Source organism: Amphiura filiformis, chromosome 4 (assembly GCF_039555335.1).
Source record: "Amphiura filiformis chromosome 4, Afil_fr2py, whole genome shotgun sequence".
Classification (NCBI taxonomy): Eukaryota; Metazoa; Echinodermata; class Ophiuroidea; order Amphilepidida; family Amphiuridae; genus Amphiura; species Amphiura filiformis.
In genome coordinates this window covers 70,166,011-70,190,360 of record NC_092631.1, presented here as the reverse complement: position 1 = coordinate 70,190,360, position 24,350 = coordinate 70,166,011, and the positions used below count along the sequence as shown (strand labels likewise).

Below are 24,350 nucleotides of genomic sequence, written 5' to 3'. Positions count from 1 at the left end.
TGATGGGTGTAAAATTGTCAACCTTGGACAATTCGAGATATCTAAGGTCACAGTTTATATAGAGGTCAAAATCAAAAACAGGTCCTATTGTGTCCAAACCTATGTCAGATTATTCCTCTTGTCATAAGGATTCCATAAATGTATAGTTTTACAAACATATGACTTATCAGTGTGGATTTATGAGCAAAAAGGTCAAGGGGGTTAAAGTAGAAAATGCTCCTTGGATTAAAATGGTCTCAGATTATTCTTTTTGTGATAACAACTCTAATAAAGACTAGACCATTAAAGTATTAGGGGGAACTTACAAGTTGTGTACTGTATAGGCCCCTATAGCTATCGATTCATATGGAAAATGTTAAGGTGGTACTACACCCCTTGATAAATTTGGCTATTTTTGCATTTTTCTCAAAAAATAATAATACACTGGTAACAAAAGTTATGTTTATTATAGGGGCAAGAAATCCAGTTACTCAAGACAAGCGGTACGTTACTTATGATAAGAAAAGAGGTACCGCTAGAATGTACCTCATTTCTTTTTATATAATGAACCACTTGTCTTGAATCAATGAAGTAAATGGATTCCTTGCCCCTATAATATACATAACTTTTGTTACCAGTGTGTAGTTATTTTTTTACTAATTTTGAAAAAAGAAGAAGAAATTTGATGCCATTTAGAACTAGAAATTCGATGTTCGAGGTTTCTGTGGCGCTGTTTCGGCACTCTTCACCCAAAGGTTCCATTTAAAAAAGGTCATGTTCTCACCCAATGACCCCCTATTTTTTACATTTTGCTCTCACCGAATGCCAAAAATCATGCTCTCACCCAATGACCCCATTGGAGGTGCCAGCCCTACACATATATCCATTTCATATTGGAAGTGCCCCCCCAGGTCAACTATCATGGTCTTAATTAGTCCAACGGTAGGCCTACCAAGAAATCTTTTTAGTCCTCATTTTTTCCGACATGGGTTTGAGAATATTTTAATTTACATGCTATAAATGCACATGCGTAAAAGAAAGGACAAGGATCAATCAAGTAATTGCTATTATCGACCTAATCAAGTAATTGCTATTGTCGACCTATTGAAGCGAATATCGCCAAATTACTTCGGGAATTACTTATTTGTTGCTATTTAAATTTGTTTCATGTTATCAGCACCTTAGCGCATTTATTAAGATCCATTCTTTATTAGCACCTCAGAACTCTTTGTCGCATTTTTGAGATCACCTGCAAACATTGAACTTGGTAAGATAGAGATAATCTTGTAAGACCAGACAATAGCAGTATGGAATAACAATGGTATTGAGTAAGTATTGACGCTTTTAGTTTATTTGGATAAAATACATATTTTAATCAAACTTCCTTCGGTGTCAACAATCTAATTTGCATTATCATATAGGCCAATGTTACACTGCGAGTACTCGTACTATTTGAGAACTAAGAGGTATGTAGGGCCTATAAGTTAGTGTTCCACAAACAAATCTGAATTCGAAAATTTCAGTTGATTCCGGTTTTGCGTTTGCGAGTTAATCATGATTATGTGTCATTTAGATTATTGTAGCACCTCCTGGTTTACTGGTTTATCAAAGGAAAGTCAACGTAAGCTTCAAATCACTCAAAACAAAATGATTCGCTTCATTTTGAACTTATCCTCGAGAGATCACGTAATCCCCTTCCCCATTTCTCACTAATTAATGTTGGAAGAACATTATGGTGATGAAGAGCATATTGTGTGTTCCAACATTGGGGTTGAAAGGGAACCATTTCAACAAGGCCTAAGCCAATTTGAACAAAATCTGGTATCTTTAGTGTTCGTACAATTTTTTACGAGATTGTATATAGCTCATGTACCAATTCCAGATATGCCATGTTATTTAACGTCATAAATGGTATATGTTGACAAAACATGCAATTCTATTAAATGTATCTTTCATTTTAGACAAGATCGTTAATTTAATTATAGTGAAGTGTTTGATCTTGTTCAATCATGGATATTAAATAATAGCTTGTATTAAAATAGCATCATTTTAATTTCCATAAAGTTTGGTTCTAGAATACGAACAAAGTAACGCTGTTTGAGTATGTTCTGCTCTGGGTTGGTAATTATAGAAGACATGATTTATTTTCCAATTATGTTTTATTTGTTTGTTTGTTTGGGGTGGTTTATTTATTTGTGTTTGTTGCTTGTTTACTTTAGTTTTGTTTCAATTCGTGGTTGTTTTGCTGGTGTTAATGGTGTTTTTTTTACTATTTATTTTTTCAATGATGCTCTATGTTAAAAGGGCATTTCGTGATAAATAGCATCATCCTCCCACTTTTCTCAAAAAAAGTTGAGATTTTTATATCGCTGGAAACCTCTGGCTACATAAATGTTTATGTACAAAATATTTCTTGCAGATAAATTCGTTTAGCAAAGATATCGTGAAATTTGAATTTCGTTCTGGTATATACCAGAACGAAATTACAACACATTGGAGCAGTGTAATACACATAATCATGATAATCATGCATATAACTCGCAAACGCAAAATCTGAATCAACTGAAATTTTGGGAATAAGCTTTTTTCATAGATATCTACTGAAATATGTCATAAAAAGAGGATGCTAGGATCACGAAATACTCCTTTAATTGTTTTTTTATTGATTAATTTATATCATCATGATGATCAAGTATTGATACCGCATTCGCTTATATTATGCATGTTATTCCAATTTCAGGTGATCTTAATTGACTTGCAAATCTCAAGCGATGACCCGATATCGCGCTTACCGTGTGCTTCTGATTCTATGTTCTCAGTTAGGTAAGAACTTACTAAATTACCTACAAATATAAAATTCTTAATACCCTATCACACCCACGCATATCTGCACCCACCCCCGACATATTATATCAAAAACAAGACAAAACAGATAGGCCTATATTGACGTTATAGTTGGAGCAATTGGGCCGTCAATGTCGTTTTTCCTTGCTCTGGATCACCTTACAAAAATATCGCAATGAAATTCAATGCGCAACAACATACAGGGTGTCCCATAAAAAATTACCGGGCGAATGAATTTGGACGTAAGTCGAGAAATAGACATCAGAATCCAAAAATCTAAAAATCAGCGTATAACCCATCTTATTTTGTATCTTATACGCTAATTTTAATCGAATCAGTTGACTGATTGCGAAGAAATGAGCAATTACATAACGCATGTCTCAATTCACTTTATTCCAAGTTTGAAAGAAAGATCATTCAACACAATGCGCACTGGTGGTTAACACTGTCATTGTGCTTCATATTTTGTTCGGTGAAATCCTTTTCTTTCTTTTTAAACAATCTGTTTCTTTCAAAACATCCAATTAGGTTTTGTTCATACCCCATCCCTTAAGGGGAAGCTGCACTGAAAAAAGTGATTTTCTAAAGTATTTGACCTGTGCACTTGTAAATTGGTGGGAATGTGTGTGCTGATCAAACTTAGCGATTCCAGCCAAAAAAATGATCGTCGTTATAACGGTTGCCATGGTAACGGCGGCCATGTTGGATTTTCACATGATGTCGGGGGGGGGGGGCACTCAACTTTAGAAGTGACGGGTATGTGCCTACCGGTGTCGCGAAGTAGGGGCCTATCGGTAACAAAGCGTTACTTTAAAAAAGGGGGTCATTGGGTACAAACAAAATAAAAAAGGGGGTCATTGGGTATAAGATTTTGAAAAAAAGGGGTCATTGAGTATAAGATTTCAAAAAGGGTCATCGGGTAGAAAATTTTGAAAAAAATGGAGCAAAATTTTGAAAGTTTCGGCATAATTTTGAAAAAATTGAGCAAAATTTGAAAGTTTCGGCATTATTTTGTTGCATTTTGATGATGCTCTTCTAGAAAAACTAGAAAAAAGGGGGTCATTGGTAAGACGCAACCAAAAAAGGGGGTCATTGGGTAGCCGCAACTAAAAAAAAGGGGGTCATCGGGTATGACTTTAAAAAAAGTCGACTTCAAAAGAGGGGGCCTATTGACAGGCACATACCGTCACTTCCAAAGTTGAGTGCCCCCCGGGTGTTAATTAGGCAGCAATTATGCATATCATTATAAAATCATGTTTCTGACAACAATAACATTTATACTAATTATTTATAGACAATAAACATATTACATTATTCAGCAATTAATTTTTAGCTGGAAATTCCTTAAATATCGCCCCTTGAAAACAATACAATACATAAGAAATACATTACGTGTATTAGTATAGGACAGAATTCAATTCGCGACTTTTTCGCGTCACGTTGTTCCCTTTGATTACTTGCAACTTCTGAACCAAATGTCCGATTTGAATCAAATAAAAAGCAACTAAAGGCCCAAATTCTATAGATCTTTAATTTAGAAAAAACATAAAAAGACTAAAATACCCCTATTTCACAACAATCCTGGTGCAGCTTCCCCTTAATGTTTTTGGAATATTACCAAGAAATTGTAATGCAAAACATTAATGTTGCATGGTATCAAATATCACACGTAAAACTGTAAGCACTAATTTTGTCATTTTTGGCTCAAATGTTCTTTGGAAATTTAAAATATAACATATTTGCACAACCTAAAGAATTAAAGTTGGAAAGCCTCCAATTGCAGAAAGTTTTCTCGGACAAACTGTTATTTTTCTTCAGTGAAAGCATGAAAAACATAACACTGTCGGATTATAAAATAGATAATGTGGACTAAATTTAATGAGATACACAAACTTTAGGAAGCGGTGAGTGAGTATGAAAAAGCGCCTGTTGATCAAACTTGGAATGAAATGCATTGATGCGCGCATTATTTAATCGTTAATTTCTTCGCAATTAGTCAATCGAATCAAATAAAATGTTCGTATGTGATGCACAATAAAATACGCTATGCGCTACATTTTAAATTTTTTGATTCCAATGTCTATTTCTCGACTTACGTTCAATTTTATTCACTCGGTAATTTTTTCTGGGACACCCTGTATGCCATAATTATTTCACAGTGGGTGTAGATTTTTTCATTTGAACAACTGAATGGCCAATGTAATTTACCTTCCACCAGGCCGCGATGTAAAAATATCCGGGAAAATATCACAGCAAGGTTTGAAGCATGCCAATAACATCCTCAAGAAATAGCAACCTTGAAAATATTTTTCCGAGGGACCCCCCCCCCCCACACACACACCCACCCCTACAGCCCCACCACCTGACATGCAAAACTTTTGAAGTACTTATTAACAACTGAAAATATCCAATGTCGACCTGCCTTGCTCTGTTGCTTCCCATTAGCATGATTAGTATGGCATTACCACTTTCTTTTTACAAATGGATATCAAATTATAACGATATAGCTAATGAGCCGTGCACTTTTTAGTACCACTAAAGTGAATTTCACACTAAATATTATAATACTCTTCTTATAAGCTGAATTTAAGTTTGTAATAAACTGGGTGATTATCACGATTCTCATTGATATCTTAACCCGGTGTCATGGAAACGTGGCACTCTAAAATTCCAATTAATTTACAGACTAAAGCCGGGGACTATGTCGCCGCATATGTTTTAAAAAGTGTCTAGTACGTAAAACAAATAGGAAATATTTTACATTTGTACCGAGAGAGAAAGATAAAAGCACATAGAAAGATACTTATTCATCATCATGATCATAGGGAGTAAGAAAAAGAGAGAAAAAAAGAGAGAGATAGTGATAATATATCGACCCATGTCTTTTGCTTTTGTTGTTGATTATTAACAAAACCGAAGTTCTTGCATTCTGAGGCTATTGAGAAATATTTGTCCTTGTTTTGAGGGTATCTTAAAGGAGTATTTCGTGGTCTTTTTATGACATTTTTCAATACATATCCACGAAAAAAGCATATGTTCCCAAAATTTCAGTTGATTCCGATTTTGCGTTTGCGAGTTATGCATGTGTATTACACTGCTCCATAGACAATACGTTGTAATTTCGTTCTGGTGCACCAGAACGAAATTCAAATTTCGCGATATCTTTGCTAAACGAATTAATCTGCAAGAAATATATATTTTGTACATAAACATTATGTAGCCAGAGTATTCCAGTGATATAAAAATTTCAACTTTTTTTGAGAAAAGTGGGGGGATGAGGCTGTGTATCACGAAATGCCCTTTTAATTTCACCTTGAAAATATTTTTCCGAGGGACAGTCGGTTCTTCTCTTGCTCCCCAGTCCTTTACGGCCTACACGAGCTTGATTGAGGAACCATCGGTTATTATTATCGGCCATTTTCATTGGAATTTCACAACTCTGTCGACAGTGTTCCATGGTTGTTCCACAAGCCCCGGTGTTTGATGTGATCATTTATTAAATATTCTAACAAAACATATTATATAATGTTCAATTCTAGACCTGAACAATACAATCAATTTTAATTGTTGGTATTGTTCAAGTGTGATAGTATACAAATATTACATGCCTATGAGTGTGATGGTCGAAATATAATCACGAGGTGAAAGATGGATTGTTCCATTTCCACGAGCCGGAACGGCGAGTGGAATGGAACATATGCCCTACATCTTTCACCGAGTGATTATATTTCGACCATTACACGAATTTAAGACAGTTAATATTTGTTGTATATCACTCGTATATAAATTCTATTACTAAAATACTATTTAGGTAGGAAATACATTTGTTCATCAACATCAACATGTTTTGCCGTGATATACTTCACATTTTGGGGTCCACCCCACAACTAAATCGGCGAGTCTAAGAGTCAGCGCACGGCTTGGCGCAGGCGCACTACGGCGCAGCACTATGATGGTAAAAACTATCACACGGAAAGGCTGATGGTAAAAATAATAAATGGTACCGATAATCAACCAATGAACTGTCTAGAATTTCTCGGGAAATAGTAGGCTCACGGTCTTCAGTTCACCGAGGGGACCAATAGATTCCACCAGATCCCGAATTTAGAGCAGTAAATATTTGTATACTATCACATGGCATGAAAAGAAACCATTTGATATCATGATATAAAACAAATATTACATGCCAATATTCGTGTATTGATCTATTTCACTTGACTACGCCTCGTGAAATAGAAAAGTCAAAATTTGACCTCGTGATATATTTTGTATTATATCACTCATACACAAATTCTAGACAGTTCATTGGTTGATTACCGTTTGCCATTTTTACTATCACCTCCTCCGTGTGATAGTCTTTATCATCATAGCGCTCTGCCGTAGTGCGCCTGCGCCAAGCCGTGCGCTGACTCTTGGACTCGCCGATTTAGTTATGGGGTGAACCCCAAAATGTGAAGTATATTACGGCAAAACATGGTGTTATGTTGATGAAAAAATGTATTTCCTACCTTAAATAGTATTTTAGTAATAGAATTTATGTACGAGTGATATAAAACAAATGTTAACTGTCTATGAGTGTGATGGTCGAAATATAATCACTCGGTGAAAGATGTATCGTTCCATTCCACTCGCCGTTCCGGCTCGTGGAATGGAACAATCTATCTTTCACCTCGTGATTATATTTCGACCATCACACTCATAGACAGTTAATATTTGTATACTATCACACTCATAGGCATGTAATATTTGTATACTATCACACGGCTAAAGTCACTGTAATCATGATATAATTAAAACGATCACACTAATATGCATATATTGCCAGCTCTTTTTAACATATATTTTTGGTTTCTTTTCTTTTGTGGTATTTTTTTAAATTCTATAAACTGAAAGAACTATTCCTCGATAACACTATTCTACACTAGTCCTGCCTTCTGCCTTACATCACCCGGGTCGACCGTTGCAACGGTGTGGCACTTGCTAGTGTAGCTTAAGCCCTGTTATTCATAGGCTTAAGTATAAGCTGATTTTGTTATATTAATTTTGTTAGTAAGCAAAAGAGAAGAAACACATTTCAAGGACCTATTCCCAAGCCACCTTCACAAGAGGAAACTACAATGGAGTGCTCATCAATCATAAAAAGGGTGAAATAAGGCTCCGAAGGTGACAGCGCTGGTGTTCGTTAAACCTCTCTTTGTGTGAAAAATGAGGGCGCTATTCACATATATCTTAAATTTAATTTAGCCAAATAATAAGTTTTTCCTAACATTTCATGATTTGTTACTCTTTTTATGATGCCATTATACCAGTGTCTACCTCTTGTAAAGATGAAAATACAATTTTAAAGTGTATCTTAAAAGATAAATAGCGCAATCAGTGTTCACCTTTTCTTTAAAACGACATAGTTTTACACGCTATCAAACAACTGTAATGCTGTAAAACTATAAATGGAGCATTATAAATGCTTATTATTATTATTATTATTATTTCCTAACCTTGTAGAGCACCTATCCCATGCACATTTGTCATGTGAAGTTACTCACAAGGATACTGGACATGTTCGGCAATGGTTTCTGCCTTATGAAGACCCATGCGAATGTGCCATTGTTAGGTTTGGTGGGTGGAGTATGGACACACCTGGACAGCCACTCAATCGTGTGTACGCTGATACGCCACTGGTTAGTAACGACGTCGGAAGGATTAGAGAACATTATCACTTGAATTGTATAGGTAAGTTTTGTTTGTTTTTCACTTTGAACATGCATGATGCAGTCATGTCTACAGTAGAATTCATCTCGACCTTTGCAGGACTTAAACCCCATTAAAAGCTATTAAACCAAGATAACACTCATTGAAACAGCTCAACTGATTAAATCGGATCTTCTCTGGTTGTGCACATGTGTCTGTTTTATATGTGCGGTATCGCTATGAGGTGCTATAATACAGCTTCAGTTGGGTAACTGATTATAAAGGAAACGCAAGGAAACAATGGTATGTGGACCTTTGTTCACGAAATGAGACAATGGCCTGCTTTTTGTTAACCAGCATTCTTGAAAATGAGCAACATAATGATTGTTGACTTAACACGGTTTGGAAATAATTTCTTCATATTTTTGGTGTTATCTGTCGTTTACATATCCTTCCTAAAACACAAAAGTGCGACTATTTCCAAACACCTAAATTAGCTAAAAATTTAGGACATGTTACAAAACTATATTTTCTAGAATTTCATAGAATAGTTTAAATGTAGCTTGTACCGTTTTTTTGTGGCATCCCTCAGAACGGAGCGGTCCGTTACCAATATAGCTCAATATTTTCGGTCAAATCTCCATTCAATTAACACGGGGAGTTGGCTAGCTATGAGCTACCTATGCTTTGCCCTCACTCATATTCTACGGAAGTGCGACTATTTCTGAACTTCTAACCTAGCTGTAATTTTAGGTCATGTTAGAGAAATATATTTGCTAGAAGTTTGGAGAATAGTTTAAATATTGACCGGTTATTTTTCACACAGTGATGTTAACTAGGCAAACGCAATATACTTCTAACATACACTATTTGTAAAGGTCGCGCGTCAATGGTGAGAGCACTGTGTACTGTGTATAGGAAAACGGACAGTAACTACAGTATGGTTGAACAACAAGTAGCTTTGATCAATCTGTCGCAATTCTACTGATCTCGATAATGAACGTGTATCCATTATATAAATTAAGACATCAGTTTACGAGCCATGATATATTAGGTAGTACTTGCTAACGCCGGATTAGTTCAACGATCGCGCTTCACCATGAAAACAACATGTTCAGAAATGTGCCGGCAGAAAAGAGGAGAAACCATCCCTTGGGGCTGACCAAGATTCATTCACCGAAAGGTTATGTGAACTGAACTCTGCTGTAGAACAATACCAAGTTCTGGATACAAGTTGTAAATGCAGAGCTGGCATATTCCATGCTGGAGAGGACCATGGGCTTGTACACCACTGCCACGCACCATTAGATTCTCAGGGGGTGGAGGTAGGAAGTGTTTGAAAAAAAAAACCCCTTCACCCACTACATGAGCAAAAAAACAAAACTTTCCCCACCTAACTCACATTGTATAAATGCATGAATATTTTAAAAAAACTTGCCCCGACCCCAACATCCTACCCCCTGAGAATCTAATGGTGCATCCCTGAGTTCGATATAGGGACAGCTCGGCGAAGCGGTCCGAGACGTCCAGTTGGCAAGCTGTTTTTGTCATTTGTGTGACAACATGTGTCCATGGCAGGTCTTTGCTGACCGTAATTTCAAGTAGGCGCTGTCGGCCTCTTCTAAAGTTTCAAAGAAGAACAGGATTGTATAGTTACTTAAGCGGCATCTCTTCGAATTAAGATTGTGGTCGTCTTGCTATTTGCAGTACCAAATAGTACATTCCATGAAGTACCCAATTTATTCTGAAGGGCCATACCATGTTAAGTGAAGAAACAACGCTTTCTCTGTCTTCTTTTGACTTATTACAAGTAATCAACATGGCATCGTTGGAGAAAAGGATGGAGGGACTCATAAGTCTGAGTGTGATGTCATCTATGAAGGTGATATACAGCTAGAAGAGGACCTGGGATGGATCATATATCTGCTCATGTACGTCAAGATGGTGCCTTCATATATCAGTCTCTCCATAACCTTTGAAAGTACCAAAGAGTAGAGACATTGGACAGTAGGTGTTGGGAGAGTGTTCGCTGCTCTTCTTGTAGGAATAACAACAGCTATTGTCCACGTTATTGGCATACTTACTGTTTGTGGTGTAGTTTGGATCCTCAAAACGTTATTATCAAGAGCGTCATGAACTATTTCTCAGACGCAACATTTCATATTTTGACGTGTTTCTCTGTGTATTCGTTGGGACGGACGTGCATTTTCAGCTTGTGGCGTGGGATGTATATTTTTCAATGTATAAACTTGTGAAGCATTCTGCCCTTTTCTCAGATGAAATATATGAGGAGCAGTTTGATTTAATATCTATTTGGTATCTAAGACTTGCCGCCATGCCCATCAGCTGGCGAGCTGTCTATCAGCAGGACTTGGATCCTCATCATCATCATCAGTCGGCTGCGGAGCAGGCGACTACAAGCTTTCTCCAACTGTTGCGATCTTGGGCAAGCGAAACAATTTTGTTTGGCTGCAGCATCCCTTCAGTATCTCCCGGGAGGTGCTGTACATACTGTAAGTACAGTGTCCGCAGCCGTCCCGGTTTCCTCTTCCCATGTGGTGGAATATAAAGGGCATATTCTTTCACAGGCTCGTCATCTTCAAGACGCAGTATATGGCCGAGAAATTTGAGTTGATGAATCTTGACTCTGGCAACCAGTGGAGTGGTGTTGGTCAGATTGTAGATGGTTTCATTTGGGATCCGATCCACACGCTTGATGTTTAACATGACTCTGTAGCAAGATGTTGCAAAGGCATTGATCTTGTTTTCCATGTCCTTGGTGATTACCCATGACTCGCACCCGTACAGGAGGATAGTGACACAAGTTGTCTCAAACAGCCTGATTTTTGTTTCGATTGGCAGGGATGGGCTTCTCCAAAGGCGTTCCAGTTTCCAGAAAGCGGCCCAGGCTAGTGCTTTTCTTCTTTTTAGGTCTCCAACACTAGAGCCCATCTTGGAACCCAAGCACTTGAAGTCTGTGACATGGTTGATGGTACTACCATAGACTTCAAGTGCTGGCTGAGTGTTACAGTTTGCAGTCATATATTCTGTCTTAGGTGCGCTGATGACAAGGCCTAGATCTGCTGCTGCTGTTGCAGTCCTAGTAAGATGTGACTGGGCCCCGGCTATAGAAAATTCCAACAGGGAAATATCATCAGCAAAATCCAGGTCATTCAGCATCCTAGCAGGATACCTGCTTGACCGACGTGGGTAGGTAACAATTCCAGCATCAATTCCAGAAGTTGATTTCTTCAGGAGGTAGTCTACCAGGATAATGAACAGGAATGGTGCCAACACATCACCCTGAAGCACTCCAGTTGTTACTTGGAAAGGTTCTGAGATACTTCCATCTACCATAACGGCACTGTTGGAGTCCTTGTAGAGCACCTGGATGGCATTGACCACAACCTTTGGTATTCCATAATGCATGTAATGCCGCAGCACTGAGAACATGAACGGACCTGTTGATGGAGTCGAAGGCTTTTTTGAAGTCCACAAAAGTGACTGTCAAGGGAAGTTGGTACTCCTTGAAGCCTTCCATGATCCTCCTCAAAATGTGTTTTTGCTGACCACAGCTTCGACCTGATCTAAAGCCAGCCTGGTTGCTTCTCAGTAAGGGATCAATGTGAGGTCGAATCCTGCTCAGAAGGATCTTGTTGTACACTTTTGCGGCAATGGACATAAACGAGATACCACGGTAGTTTGTCATTAGAGACAAAGTCGCCTTTCTTTGGTAGAGGAATGATGACATTTGTGACCCATTGTCGTGGCCGTGCCAGCATTGAGAATACTTCCATACAGAATTTGAGAATCATATCAATCATGCTATCCCCTCCTCCCTGAAGTGCTTCAGCAGTTATAGCACAGTCGAATGCTGCTGCCTTGTTGGTCTTCATGGCTGCTATTGCTTCGACTATTTCTTCACGACTTGGGGGCTCAGTGATAATAGGAAGATCTTCAACAGCTGGTGCAGGAAGTTCTGAAGCTGCTGTGCCACTGTCATTGTTAAGGAGTGAACTGAAATATTCCTTCCATTCCTCAAGCAGTTTATGGTCACTGGTTGGGGCTGATCCATCTCTCTTTTTGACTTTTACCCCTTTCCTTAAGTTCTTTCCAGAAAGCGAGTGTATGATTTTCCAGGTGGTGGTGTAATTCCCCATTTCATCGGCCAGCTTCAGGTCTTCCATCTGTTTTTTTTTATTGTAGCAAGCTCATCAGATTTATAGGAGTTGTTAAGGCTGGTGTTCAAGTTCCTCCATCTTTCTCTAGATTGACGAAACTTTGAAATAGAGTACCGCTTTTTGGCCTCACCCCTTTCAAGTTTAAGTCTGATGGTTGCATCTGATACCCAACTTGGCAGTCCGCATGGCTTTTGCTTTCCAATAACTTTCTCAGCAACTTCACGAACTGCTGTCTCAAAGGTCTCATACCTATCAGAGATGGGTGTGGCATCATTCATGCTCAAGACCTGGAATCTGTTTGTTAGTTCCAGCTGAAATTCCTCCTTTGTATCAGGGTCTTGCAACTTCTTCCAATTTTCCAATTCCAATTGGATCCTCACTTGACATCTTCTCTCTTACTCTGGTGTTGTATGTATGCAGATGTATAGAGCTCGGTTGTAATTGAAACGAGCCTTAGGAGTCTGAAGAGATTTCCATTGTTTCAAGGTACTGTCTTTGTTCTTCAGAGCATTGTCATAGTCTTGTAAAAATCCACAAATGTGCTGGTCATTTGCTGTGATATGAATTTGTGCATGATATCACATTATGATATTGTGCCATTCTCACAGGATGGTGGCTCAGGTAGTGGCATGGCTTCCAGACGTGTTTTGACAAGGCAGTGATATGAATGATCGATGTGGTCAATGTTAACGAGCAAGAGCAGATTTGGAGTATCAGTAATGATAAGGTGCAAATAGTTACCAAGTTGGTGGGTAGCCTCAGTCGCCATTAGGGAAATATAACAGATTCAAAAAATAGAAATAACAGTAGTGAGTTATGTCAGCCATAAAGTTAAACATGAAAATGTCAATACCCAATGTAATAAAATATTATTTTATTTTATGATGTCAAGTGTTTTACATTATTTTTCGTAAAGCATTTACTTGTCCAATATCCGTAACATTTGAAACGGAGACTGACTCGGGACAAGCGACAAGACTGGTAACATGGCCAGTCACCATGGCGACTGGTAACGATGGTGAATCCTTGAGTGTGGTTTGCTCTCCGCCATCTGGGAGCAATTTTCCAATTGGAATAACGAAGGTAGAATGTCATGCAGAAGATGGAAGAGGGAACAGAAAAGAATGCATTTTTGACATTATTGTGGAAGGTAATGTTTTATATTATAACGATAATTATTTAGCTATTTTAACAATTTAAATTTTCCTCAAAATACTTTTAACAATATCATGACTGTGGATCCGTTAATTCGGTAATTGACGGTTGTCCAAATTTCGGCATTTTCGACAATAAATTTGATCGCAGAATCTCTAAATACCATCAAATATATACCCGACGTGACGGAATCTTGCAAAATATCTGAATTTTTGACCGTGAACAAAATTAATTGTAAAAATTACAGATAAATTAAACGGTTAATAACTCCTCTGCTCAGTGTATCTTCACAAGGCTTCAAACAAAAATGGTCTTATTGTATTACTTAACAACAAAAAGGAAACAGTATGCATGTTCTCACAGGGTGGCATTGCTTCCAGACGTGCTCTGATGTTTCAATATCATGATTGTGGTTAATGTTAACGTGCGAGAATAGATTTGGAGCATCAGTGATGATAAGGTCCAGACAGTTACCAAGTTAGTGGGTATCCCCTGATGCCAGTTGGGCAAAATAACAGGTCGAAAAATTCAAATAACAGCATTGAGTTATGTCAGCCATAAAGTCACTCATCAAAATGTCAATACCCAATGTAATAGAATATTATTTTATTTTATGTTGTCATGTGTCTAACATTATTTTTCGTAAAGCATTTACTTGTCCAATATCCGGAACATTTGAAACGGAGACTGACTCGGGACAAGCGATAAGACTGGTAACATGGCCTGTCACCATTACATCTGGTAACGATGGTGAATCCCTAAGTGTGGTTTGCTCTCCGCCATCTGGGAGCAATTTTCGAATTGGAATAACGAAGGTAGAATGTCATGCAGAAGATGGAAGGGGGTACAGAAAAGAATGCACTTTTGACATTATTGTGGAAGGTAGTGTTTTATGTAACGATATTTTAAGCTATTTTCACAATTATATTTGAGTTAATTTCCTCAAAATATTTCTAACACTATCATACTAATATGTAGATCAGTTAATTCTGTAACTTATGACAGGTGTCGAAATTTCGGCATTTTTATGACAATAGATTTGATTGCAGAATCTCGAAACACCATCAATTATAATTACATGACCAAAAACCGGATCTAAGTCCGGCGTGGCGGAATCTACAAGTTCTTAAAATTGCAACATCTGATCAAAGTTAATTGTAAAAATTACAAATTACGTAAACGGTTTCAAAAAAGTGTGGTCTTATTGTATTATGGAACAATAAAAAGTAAACGCGGTAGGCATGGTATAACGTCCCGCATATCTTATTTGCCTTTTGCCTTCCTCCAGACATGGAACCACCTGTGATCAATTCGTGTCCAACAGACCAAGAACTAGTGACATATCCGGGTAAAAACACGGCCGTGGTTATATACCAGACTCCTAATGCTACTGATAATGCTGACAACATACAGAACGTAGTATGTAATCCATCATCTGAATCTGAAATTGCCATCGGACTAACAGCAGTTACATGTGAAGCACTGGATAGCAGTCAGAACCTTGGGTTTTGTGAGTTTCGAGTCAATATCACCTTGGGCAAAGTTACTGTTGGTGAGTAATTATTTTTAGTGGGAGGTACGGGTACAGTAGAATGTGCCCTATAATGTTGGTTCGTTAACTTTTCTGATCCCTCTTTGGTGCGTCAAATGTATTTGACCCCCGTGAACGGTGATGTTCTCGTGCGCATTCCCTACAAACGTAGTTTATCTTGCATAATATCGCTATAGTTTATCGAACCTAGTTATAGACCTACTTCCGTACTCAATTTGAAAGAAATGCCATCATTTCAGGAGAAGTTCAGTACATATTTTGTCCTACTATTATCAAAACGAGATCAATAATGTTTACTGAATACTGAATTTTGTGAACGATTTGTGGCATTGGCCATTGTCCAATTCAGTAACGGTTTCCCAAACTGCCCAAACTCAGACCTATAAGATATGTACGGCGTCTTAACTGATCAATCGTTGTACAAGGACCTGTATGTCGCAGGGTTGTACAATGATGTGTCGCACGGGCTATCATAATAATGACCAAAACACATACTCTTGCGTTTACTCAAATCGTTCATCAGCACATCACAGACACATTTCTGAAGAAACCAGTCACGAACGTTCTGACATTTTATGTGCCCAAAGAGGTTGTTGATAAGTACGTTGCCCTTAGTCCAGTCCAATCTCTTTTCACTTATATGACTTGTGAAGAATACATTAATTTTCTCACAAAATGTCCTCCTTTCTTTTTAGAGGAGTACTGCTCTACAGGATGGGATATAATTAATCGTCCATGGATTGATGGTTTCGGCTATATAATGGTATCCCCTGACAAGTATGTCTTATGCAACGGAGTCATCACTACGTGGAGCCTTTTTCCAAAAAACCCATATACGCTAAAAGGTACGGTACAACTCTATCACGCTCATCGTCATAGCTTACTCCCGAGCTTACTTTGTAGTATATTCCTATGATAAATTCAGGAAGTTGGGATAGACATATTCAAATACTCCCGGTCTGCATTTTGTTCAGTTTAGACAGCATCACAAGGGAGAAGGATGACAAAATTCTGATTATGGAACCGATAGTCTCTCGCTCCAGGTAGCTCCCCTTTCTTATACATGTATAGCTTATTAAGTTACACCTTGGAAAATAGATACCAAATCACCATAAATCTAGCTGATTCTTCATTTGTCTTGATTCGAGTTCAGTATCCATCGCTGCCGTTTGGGGTATCTTCACACTGTCCTGTCCTGTCCTGTATTGTATTGTCCTCTCTGTCCATACCTATTTATTTACTTAGCACAATATATTTGAAACCGATCTTGTCAAAATTATCTGTTAGTGACGGAATCATAAGCTACCGTACTGATACAAGGTTTGTATTAAAATATGTCATTTATTATATATTTTATTAGTACTTATGAGTATCATTATCATATATTTATATTTCTTTCATTCTCATTTCGGCCACATGGTACACATTAATATTGTGGTGTAAGTTAAATGTCCATCTTGTTCAGATTGGGTGTCACAAGCGTCATGCTTTGCGTTTTTTCGGGCATCCACATCTCTTCACTCTTTATCATGTACATGTATCATAATAACGTATTATTTATCTCGTATTTTCTATTTTGATACATTGATGCAAATTAAGTATGTCAATCGAGTATGGTCTCCTTTCCTTCTAAAAATACTCCTTAGAATATGAATGCTTAATCACCATAAAGCTAACTGAGTTTTCTCTTGATATCACACAAAACTTCACACTTCAGTGGTATCGTGCAACAAAGATTACTCTAAATTTGTTCCCCATATAGCCAAATGATGAACTTTGTCACTGCTCATCCCTTTTTAAGGGATTTTTTATTTTGATCTAAGTTCAGTGTCCTTGAAGTTGGTGCTCCTCTTGTAAATATTGGATACCATTTTCATCAGCGGGTTATAAACGTGATACAAAATGCGGAATGTGACCGTCTTCTCGTATCTGTTCATATTTATTTGTAATTTGTAATAAGTTGTATATTATTCAGGTTTTTCATGTTTTGTTTTTGTTTTTGTTTTGTTTTTTCTTTAATTTTATAGCTATTATATGGAGACAGCTTTCCAATGACCTTTTCCAAATCGTCGGTATCAATACCATCGAAATCACTGCAGATGAGATTAACAAACCTTTAACTTACATCGTTCCTGTTAATGACTATATTGAAGTGCAAGCAGGGGATATGATAGGCTGGGCGTCCTGGAATACGATCCTACCTTATAATGACATTGCAAGCAACACTTTTGTCCGATGGTTTCATATGTCGTCTTTATACTACTTCAACGACGCCGTCACAGCTGGAATGCAACAAACATTCCTGCCAACTGATATCGGTGTTCGTCAATATGCTATTCATGCTACAGTGAGACCGTTTGAAGGTAGGGAATGAATGAACGAACGAACGAACGAATGAACGAACGAATGAATAAATAAATGAATTAATGACAAGCTCATCAGGAAAACTGCATTGATTGATTGATGCAATAATGAACATGGTTTTGCTTTTGTTTATCAGCTACGTGTGACAGTGCCGCTTGGAAACTGTTTGCAAACAACTGCTACCTAGCACAAAACACGCAATCTTCGTTTCATAACGCGGAAACTGCATGTCATAGTCTTAGCGGACATTTAACCAGTATTCACAGCCAAAGTGAGCAGAAATTTATTAGAGGTAAGTTAAGGGATCCAAAATGAGCGTTTATTGCGTTTCGACAGTATTTATTGTGGGACATGAGAGCACCTCAGACCTATCGAATTGCATTCTGAATACGAAGCATGTCTTTCTGACATCAAATAATTTTCATTTTTTAAAAATCACAATATAATACAAATTTTATGACAAATTATAAAAATTTGATATTTGTCAAATTTTTGATATATAACAGTCCTCGAAGTAAATTATTAAAATCTAATGATATATTCTTAAAGTGTATGTAGCAGGGAGGAAAAGCCGACGGTCAATTGAAAATTTTGACCTTTCATATTGAAGATATGGATTTGTTTTCCCCAAAAGACCTAATTTTTGTTGGTGTTTTGGGGAAAAAAATCCATATCTTCAATACGAAAGGTCAAAATTTTCAATTGATCGTCGGCTTTTCATCCCACCTACATATACTTTAAGTATAAATCATCAGTTTTATAAAGTTTACTTCAAGTACTGTTAAATATCAAAAATATCGATTGTTAATGATTTGCCATAAAATGTGTATTAAATTGCGAATTTCAAAAAATCAAAATTATTTGATATCAGAATGACATTCTTCGTATTCAGAATGCAATTCGATATGTCTGATGTGCTCTAATATCCCAAAATAAATACTGTCCAAACGTTCATACCCCAGCCCTTAAGTTATTCAAAGATGCTGCTGCTAACGCATGCTGCTGTTGCCGCTGCTGATGATGATGGCATTTATTTACTTATTCTTTGATTCCTCGATCGATTGACTAATTGCTGATTGATATCATTGATAGATTGATTGATAGGCTATATTGAATCATTGCTAAATTGATGTTGATGTTTTGAATGATTGATGTATTGAATCATTGATTAATTGATTCTTCTTTTAAGCACTGAGCGTATCCGCTGATCGATTTTGGATCGGATTCACAGATCAACACGAGGAGAATACATTTGTCTGGACAGACGATAGTGAGGTAAAAAGGATCTCTATGTTTATTTTTCTAGTCTCAGCAGGGCCGGATTTACCTTTTTGGGGGCCCTGGGCCAGGCCAAAATTTGGAGGCCCCAAACGTATCGTGAAGAAGACATGTGCTCTCAAGTTGCCAAGTGTTTAGATTTTACTAGGATAATTGCGCGCGAAAATGTCAATTTTAGACTATTTTACCCAAATTGAAGCTGAAATTTGCTATATAATCAGTGACAATGGGCCAGTGCAAAATTTTGCATTTTTTGTACCCTATTTTGGTCAAAAACATGGTGTTTTTCGGCTAAAATGGAAGATGCACATTGCACAGGGCAAATTTGAGGGCCCCCAAAATTTGGGGGCGCTGGGCCCGGCACCATCTGGCCCTATGGAAAATCCGGCCCTGAGTCTCAGCTATACGAGTTTTGATTCTTGACTACGAATCATGAGATTTTCCACTTGTTTGGTTCGTTTTGTTTCTTTTCAACTTTTTTTTTTTCAAGTGTTAACATTAACATTAATATTAACATCTCTCTTCTTATTTCCTCTCAGGTCGAGTTCACGAAGTGGCACAAAGGAGAACCCAATAACGCTGGCTCAAACGAAGATTGTACCATAATGCTCCCAAATGATGATATTTGGGTTGATGTTTCGTGTGATCGCCAACATTCATACGTCTGCAAGAAACCAGCTGCAATGACCATCTGATTCGCCGTCATGGGATTGGTCCCATGATTTTCGTTGCGCCACAGAATTATCAGGGTTTTCCCCGTGGAATTTACCTTTTTTCGTGTAATTTGTTATTTTCCCTCGCGCAATCGTTGAACTCATTAGTACCATAGGTCTGTGTCTAAATTATGCAGGCCCCATATCATTCCTTTTCTTTTTGCGGGACCATCAAGCCCAGTCTATAAACGTGTATCTTACTTACTTGCTAACTTACCTTGATTGACTAACCTATTGGTCTTACATGGATATATATCAAAATGCCACGAAGATATGACCTCAGGCTAGTGTCAAATGAAGGAGAAATAAGTAAAGACTGTAATAAAACTATATATTTTCATCACCCTAGGTGACACCCCTCATAAGACCCGGGTCAATATTTATTTTAGCCTACCCTTTTGGTCTTAAATGGACATATCTCAAAATTACAAGAAAGTATGACCCCGGTTTGCGTCAAGTGAAAGAGAGAGAATAAAGAGAAAATAATCTTGTATTTTCTGAAATGTATTGATTGCTAGGACTATAATACTATTGAGCAAAAATAGAGTGTAATGTCAAATATTATAGGTCCTAAAAGTTTAATTTTGAACGGATTTTTATCGTTGACAAAACAAAATGTATGTTTAATATATTAATTATTTCATTGATAGCCTTTTTCTTTGTTTTCATCCATAAATAATCACAGAGTAGTATCTGTTTACAAAATAAGTGTTTAGTGTGCTCAGATTCAATTAGTCATGCACACAATTCAGTTATCAGTAGCTAATAGTACTAGCCGAATCTAGTACAAACAATCTAGTACAAACAAATAAAGATATATCAAACTTTTCATGGTAGAGATTGGACCAAAAAAAAATTACACATAAATTAAGTGTAAATTCAGAATTAACCCGCCATGGCGGAAAAACTGAGATTTTAGCATCTGAGCTCTGTGTTTCTTCCTTTTCATAATCCCACTCATGTAGCATAGAAGGCATAGTGCAAACAAACAAACTTTAAAACGGTGGTTTATTCACTTTATTCGTTTATTACACCATGTTACGTTAAACTACTAAGAGCATGATGATGGGAACATTGATTAACTACATCGTTGACATCTTATGAACACACGATAACGTTAAGCCGCACAACATTCAGTCTCTAGTTGAGAATGAAACATTGTCAAACAATGTTAAATTTGGTCTTATCCAAACAATCCAAATCATTTCGTGTGCAACTCAATTTTCTCATAAACCATGCCTTATTAAAATCAATTTCCATAACTTTTTCAAATTATGAATAACCTTTCATCCAAAAGAGTTCTTGAACTTGAAGTTAAAATATAAATGTTCCAAATTGGGGACTGAGTTTCAAAACTATTTTAGCATATGACCACCCCCAGCAAACACAAAACGTTTTCGACATCATTCGCAAAAGGTAATAAAAGGTTGTCAGAAAATGTTTAAATGTCGGGTTATATAAAGGGTATATTAAGAGTATAAAACGTTTTCATAACCTTAAAAAACATTTTTTGATCATCTACTGCTCAGCAAACAAAAATGTTTTACAGAAAACTTTTAAATGTCGGGTTATGTAAAGGGTATAAAAACGTTTTAATAACATTTCAAAAACATTCTTGAAAACTTTTATACAAATCATTCTAAACAGAATGTTATTTTGGGGTTGAAAAATATTTTGCGAAAAATGTTTGCCCAAAATATTTTCAATAACGTTTTAAAAACGTTTTCATGACCTTTATATAACCCGACATTTAAATGTTATTAAAAGGTTTTGAAAAAACATTTTAAGAACATTTCTGTGTTTGCGGGGTTCAAATATTTTAATATAATGTTATTTAAGTATTGACACAATATTTGGCAAAAATGTTTGCAAAAATAGTTTACAATAACATTTATCGAAAACAAATAAAAAAATATTGTCGTAGTGTGTTTTTATACAAAACGTTTTAAAACGTTATCATGACCTTTATATAACCCGACATTTAATGTTATTAAAACGTTTTTACCTAAACCAAAAGCCAAAATATAACTTATTTAAAACGTTTTTGTGTTTGCTGGGCCCTTACCTGTAAGAGTAAACAATGTTTGTTGTCTGTATTTTAATAAACAGTTTAATTAAGTCTCAACAGTTATTGTTCTTTCTTTTCTCCTTATCTCCTTTCACTAATCATTCTATAACACAAATTAATATCCCTAGCTGTGACCCATTTGCTGCTTGTTTTTCAAAATCTCAATTGAGATTTTGACACACACTGCAAATCACATGAACAAGATTAATTTTCAAAACAAATCAAAAATCAAAGATGAATAATACATCAAACAAGCATTATTCACAATTCTTTGAAAACTTTGGAAAACACTCGATTTGCAGCATGAATTATATATATTTTAATGCGAGTTCAAATGGTTCTGGTGATACCAGATCAACAAGTGACGAAAGGGATGCCGGATATCCTCACATAACAATCTCTCGATGGGAAACAATTCACATTTAATGGAGCTGGAGAATTCCTAATGATATCTTCAAAAATGCATGATCTTGCCACTTTCAAGCTCGTTAAGAGGTATACCGTGACACAAAGTTGCTTAAGGGTTTATGTAGTATGCCTTGGGCCACAGTGGTCAGCAATTTTTTTGTAAAGTGTACCGAGGCTTGTGGGTTTATGTCTGGGCTAGCGCACTATAAATCACTGTAGTTTGGTTTTTGGATCAAAATAGTCCAAAGTAACAAGGTAATAAACTTTGCTCTTTACTTTAAGGTGGCGCCCAAAGGTCCTTCTCAATTTTTCACTTTAATTGTTATCTAAACCAGTAATTTGTGAGCATTCCCGGGGGTCACCCATTGTGGCCTGTACACCATCCGCGATAATGAAAACGCGTAAAAGGGTAGTTTTTCGTGGATAAGCACGATACGCGCGTAACGCGTTTAGGGTGTCAAAAACGTGAAATATTGGAAAAAAGGGTAGCAAAATTGCAATTGCTAATACGCGGAAATGAAATTTAGGGTATGAAATTAATTAGATGCAAGGAATAAAATCCCTGTTTAGGGTATTGTTTTAGCCAAGGGTTAAATCCTTGTTTAGGGTGCTTTTCAAAAGTTGATTATCGCGGATGGTGTACAGGCCACAATGGGAGTGACCCCCGGGGAGCATTCGGCAGTAATTTGTAACCTGAATCTAAATAAAAATAATATGGACATTTATGTGACAAATAAGTTACATTACCGTAGCGTTTAAGCTTACAAGTACAAGTTTTGTTGTTTTTGATAACAATGCAATGAACTGTGAGCTGTGATATACGTTGCGACGTGGATGGATGATCGGTTATTGTCACCTTAACACGACAAATAATCAAATATAGTAAATAAATAAATGGTCAAGATATAATTTTCAGCATTCGTTTAGCATAGGGACACACACTGCGCATACTTGCAACATGATAAGCATGTTTTCTTTATGGCATCTGTTTGTATGTACATTTATTGTTACTTCTAGTCTAGCACACGGCAGCAGAAAGTTCAGCAATGATCCACCGAAACCATGTTGCGTTCCAAAAGTGTTCACTGTTGGACTAGGTATGTATTCGATTAATACGCAAAAGCGCCAAAATCAGGTGCATTTTTTCCCACAACATATACAAAAAAATAATGTGAGTGAAAACAAGATACAATTATTATAATTGTTATTATTAGTGTCATTGTTATTATTTGGTATACGCACATATGAATTTCTATCGACCAAATATATAAAATAGGCCTAGTATGAACATATCATTATGAGGCCGGTCGACTGCATATCCGTCAGTACACGCTTTTCAATACGGAATAAATGCTAACCTCTTGTGACATCATCCAAGCAGCAAAGTTAATTTCCCATTGAAAAGCTTGTAAAAACGGATATGCAGTTTACCGTTCTGTTATATATTGCCATCGAGAACAGGGCGATTTTGTTCCGAACGGTTAGTATTCCGAAAGTGAAAGCTCGTTGCAGAGGAAAAAAACCCAATCGGAGCAAAAACAACCTCTCGGAACAAAAACATTTGCCGTATATAGAATATAGACCTGCACCTGTTACATCCTATCTGATAAATATCATCTGATGAATCTTTTCAGTATCCGCTGTTCATGGACCTGACGATGTGGAGAGCCAGGAGGGGCTATATTATTATGACAATATCAACAATAGATATGCTTACAACATCACTATAGAGTCACTGTTGGGTAAACATGAAAAGCAGCATATCTACATTATACTGGACTATGGGAAGGTAAGTATAATAAATTATTGTCATAAATTGTCTTATTTATTTGGATTTATTTATTATCACCTTTTGTATATCATGACAGGTAAATGTTTTCGGTTTCTGATATCAAATTCTCTAAATGTATTGCTAAGGGGTGGTTCAATAATTATGTGTACCCCGGGGCGGTGAATTCTCAAAATGGTCTGCCAAATCTTGCCCCCCCCCCACCTTTAGGGGGCAAAAATCTGTGTCCCCTCCCATTTTGACCTGCCAAAAAACATTTGCCCCCCTTTTGATGTGCCAAACAATCTTTGCCCCCCTTTAAACATGCAAGATTTTGGGGAACCTGAATTTA

General features: G+C 36.9%; 1 protein-coding gene across 1 annotated transcript; it reads left to right on the top strand.

Annotated features, from left to right (window-relative positions):
* Positions 1-1,175: 1,175 nt before the first annotated feature.
* Positions 1,176-20,217, top strand: LOC140151324 (uncharacterized). Its single transcript, XM_072173626.1, has 11 exons — positions 1,176-1,307; positions 2,720-2,802; positions 8,326-8,553; positions 13,609-13,842; positions 14,496-14,729; positions 15,136-15,399; positions 16,095-16,244; positions 17,427-17,762; positions 17,900-18,055; positions 18,953-19,038; positions 19,581-20,217. The coding sequence occupies exons 2-11, from the start codon at positions 2,751-2,753 to the stop codon at positions 19,734-19,736; spliced, it is 1,896 nt and encodes a 631-aa protein (XP_072029727.1). The 5' UTR covers positions 1,176-1,307; positions 2,720-2,750; the 3' UTR covers positions 19,737-20,217.
* Positions 20,218-24,350: the final 4,133 nt, after the last annotated feature.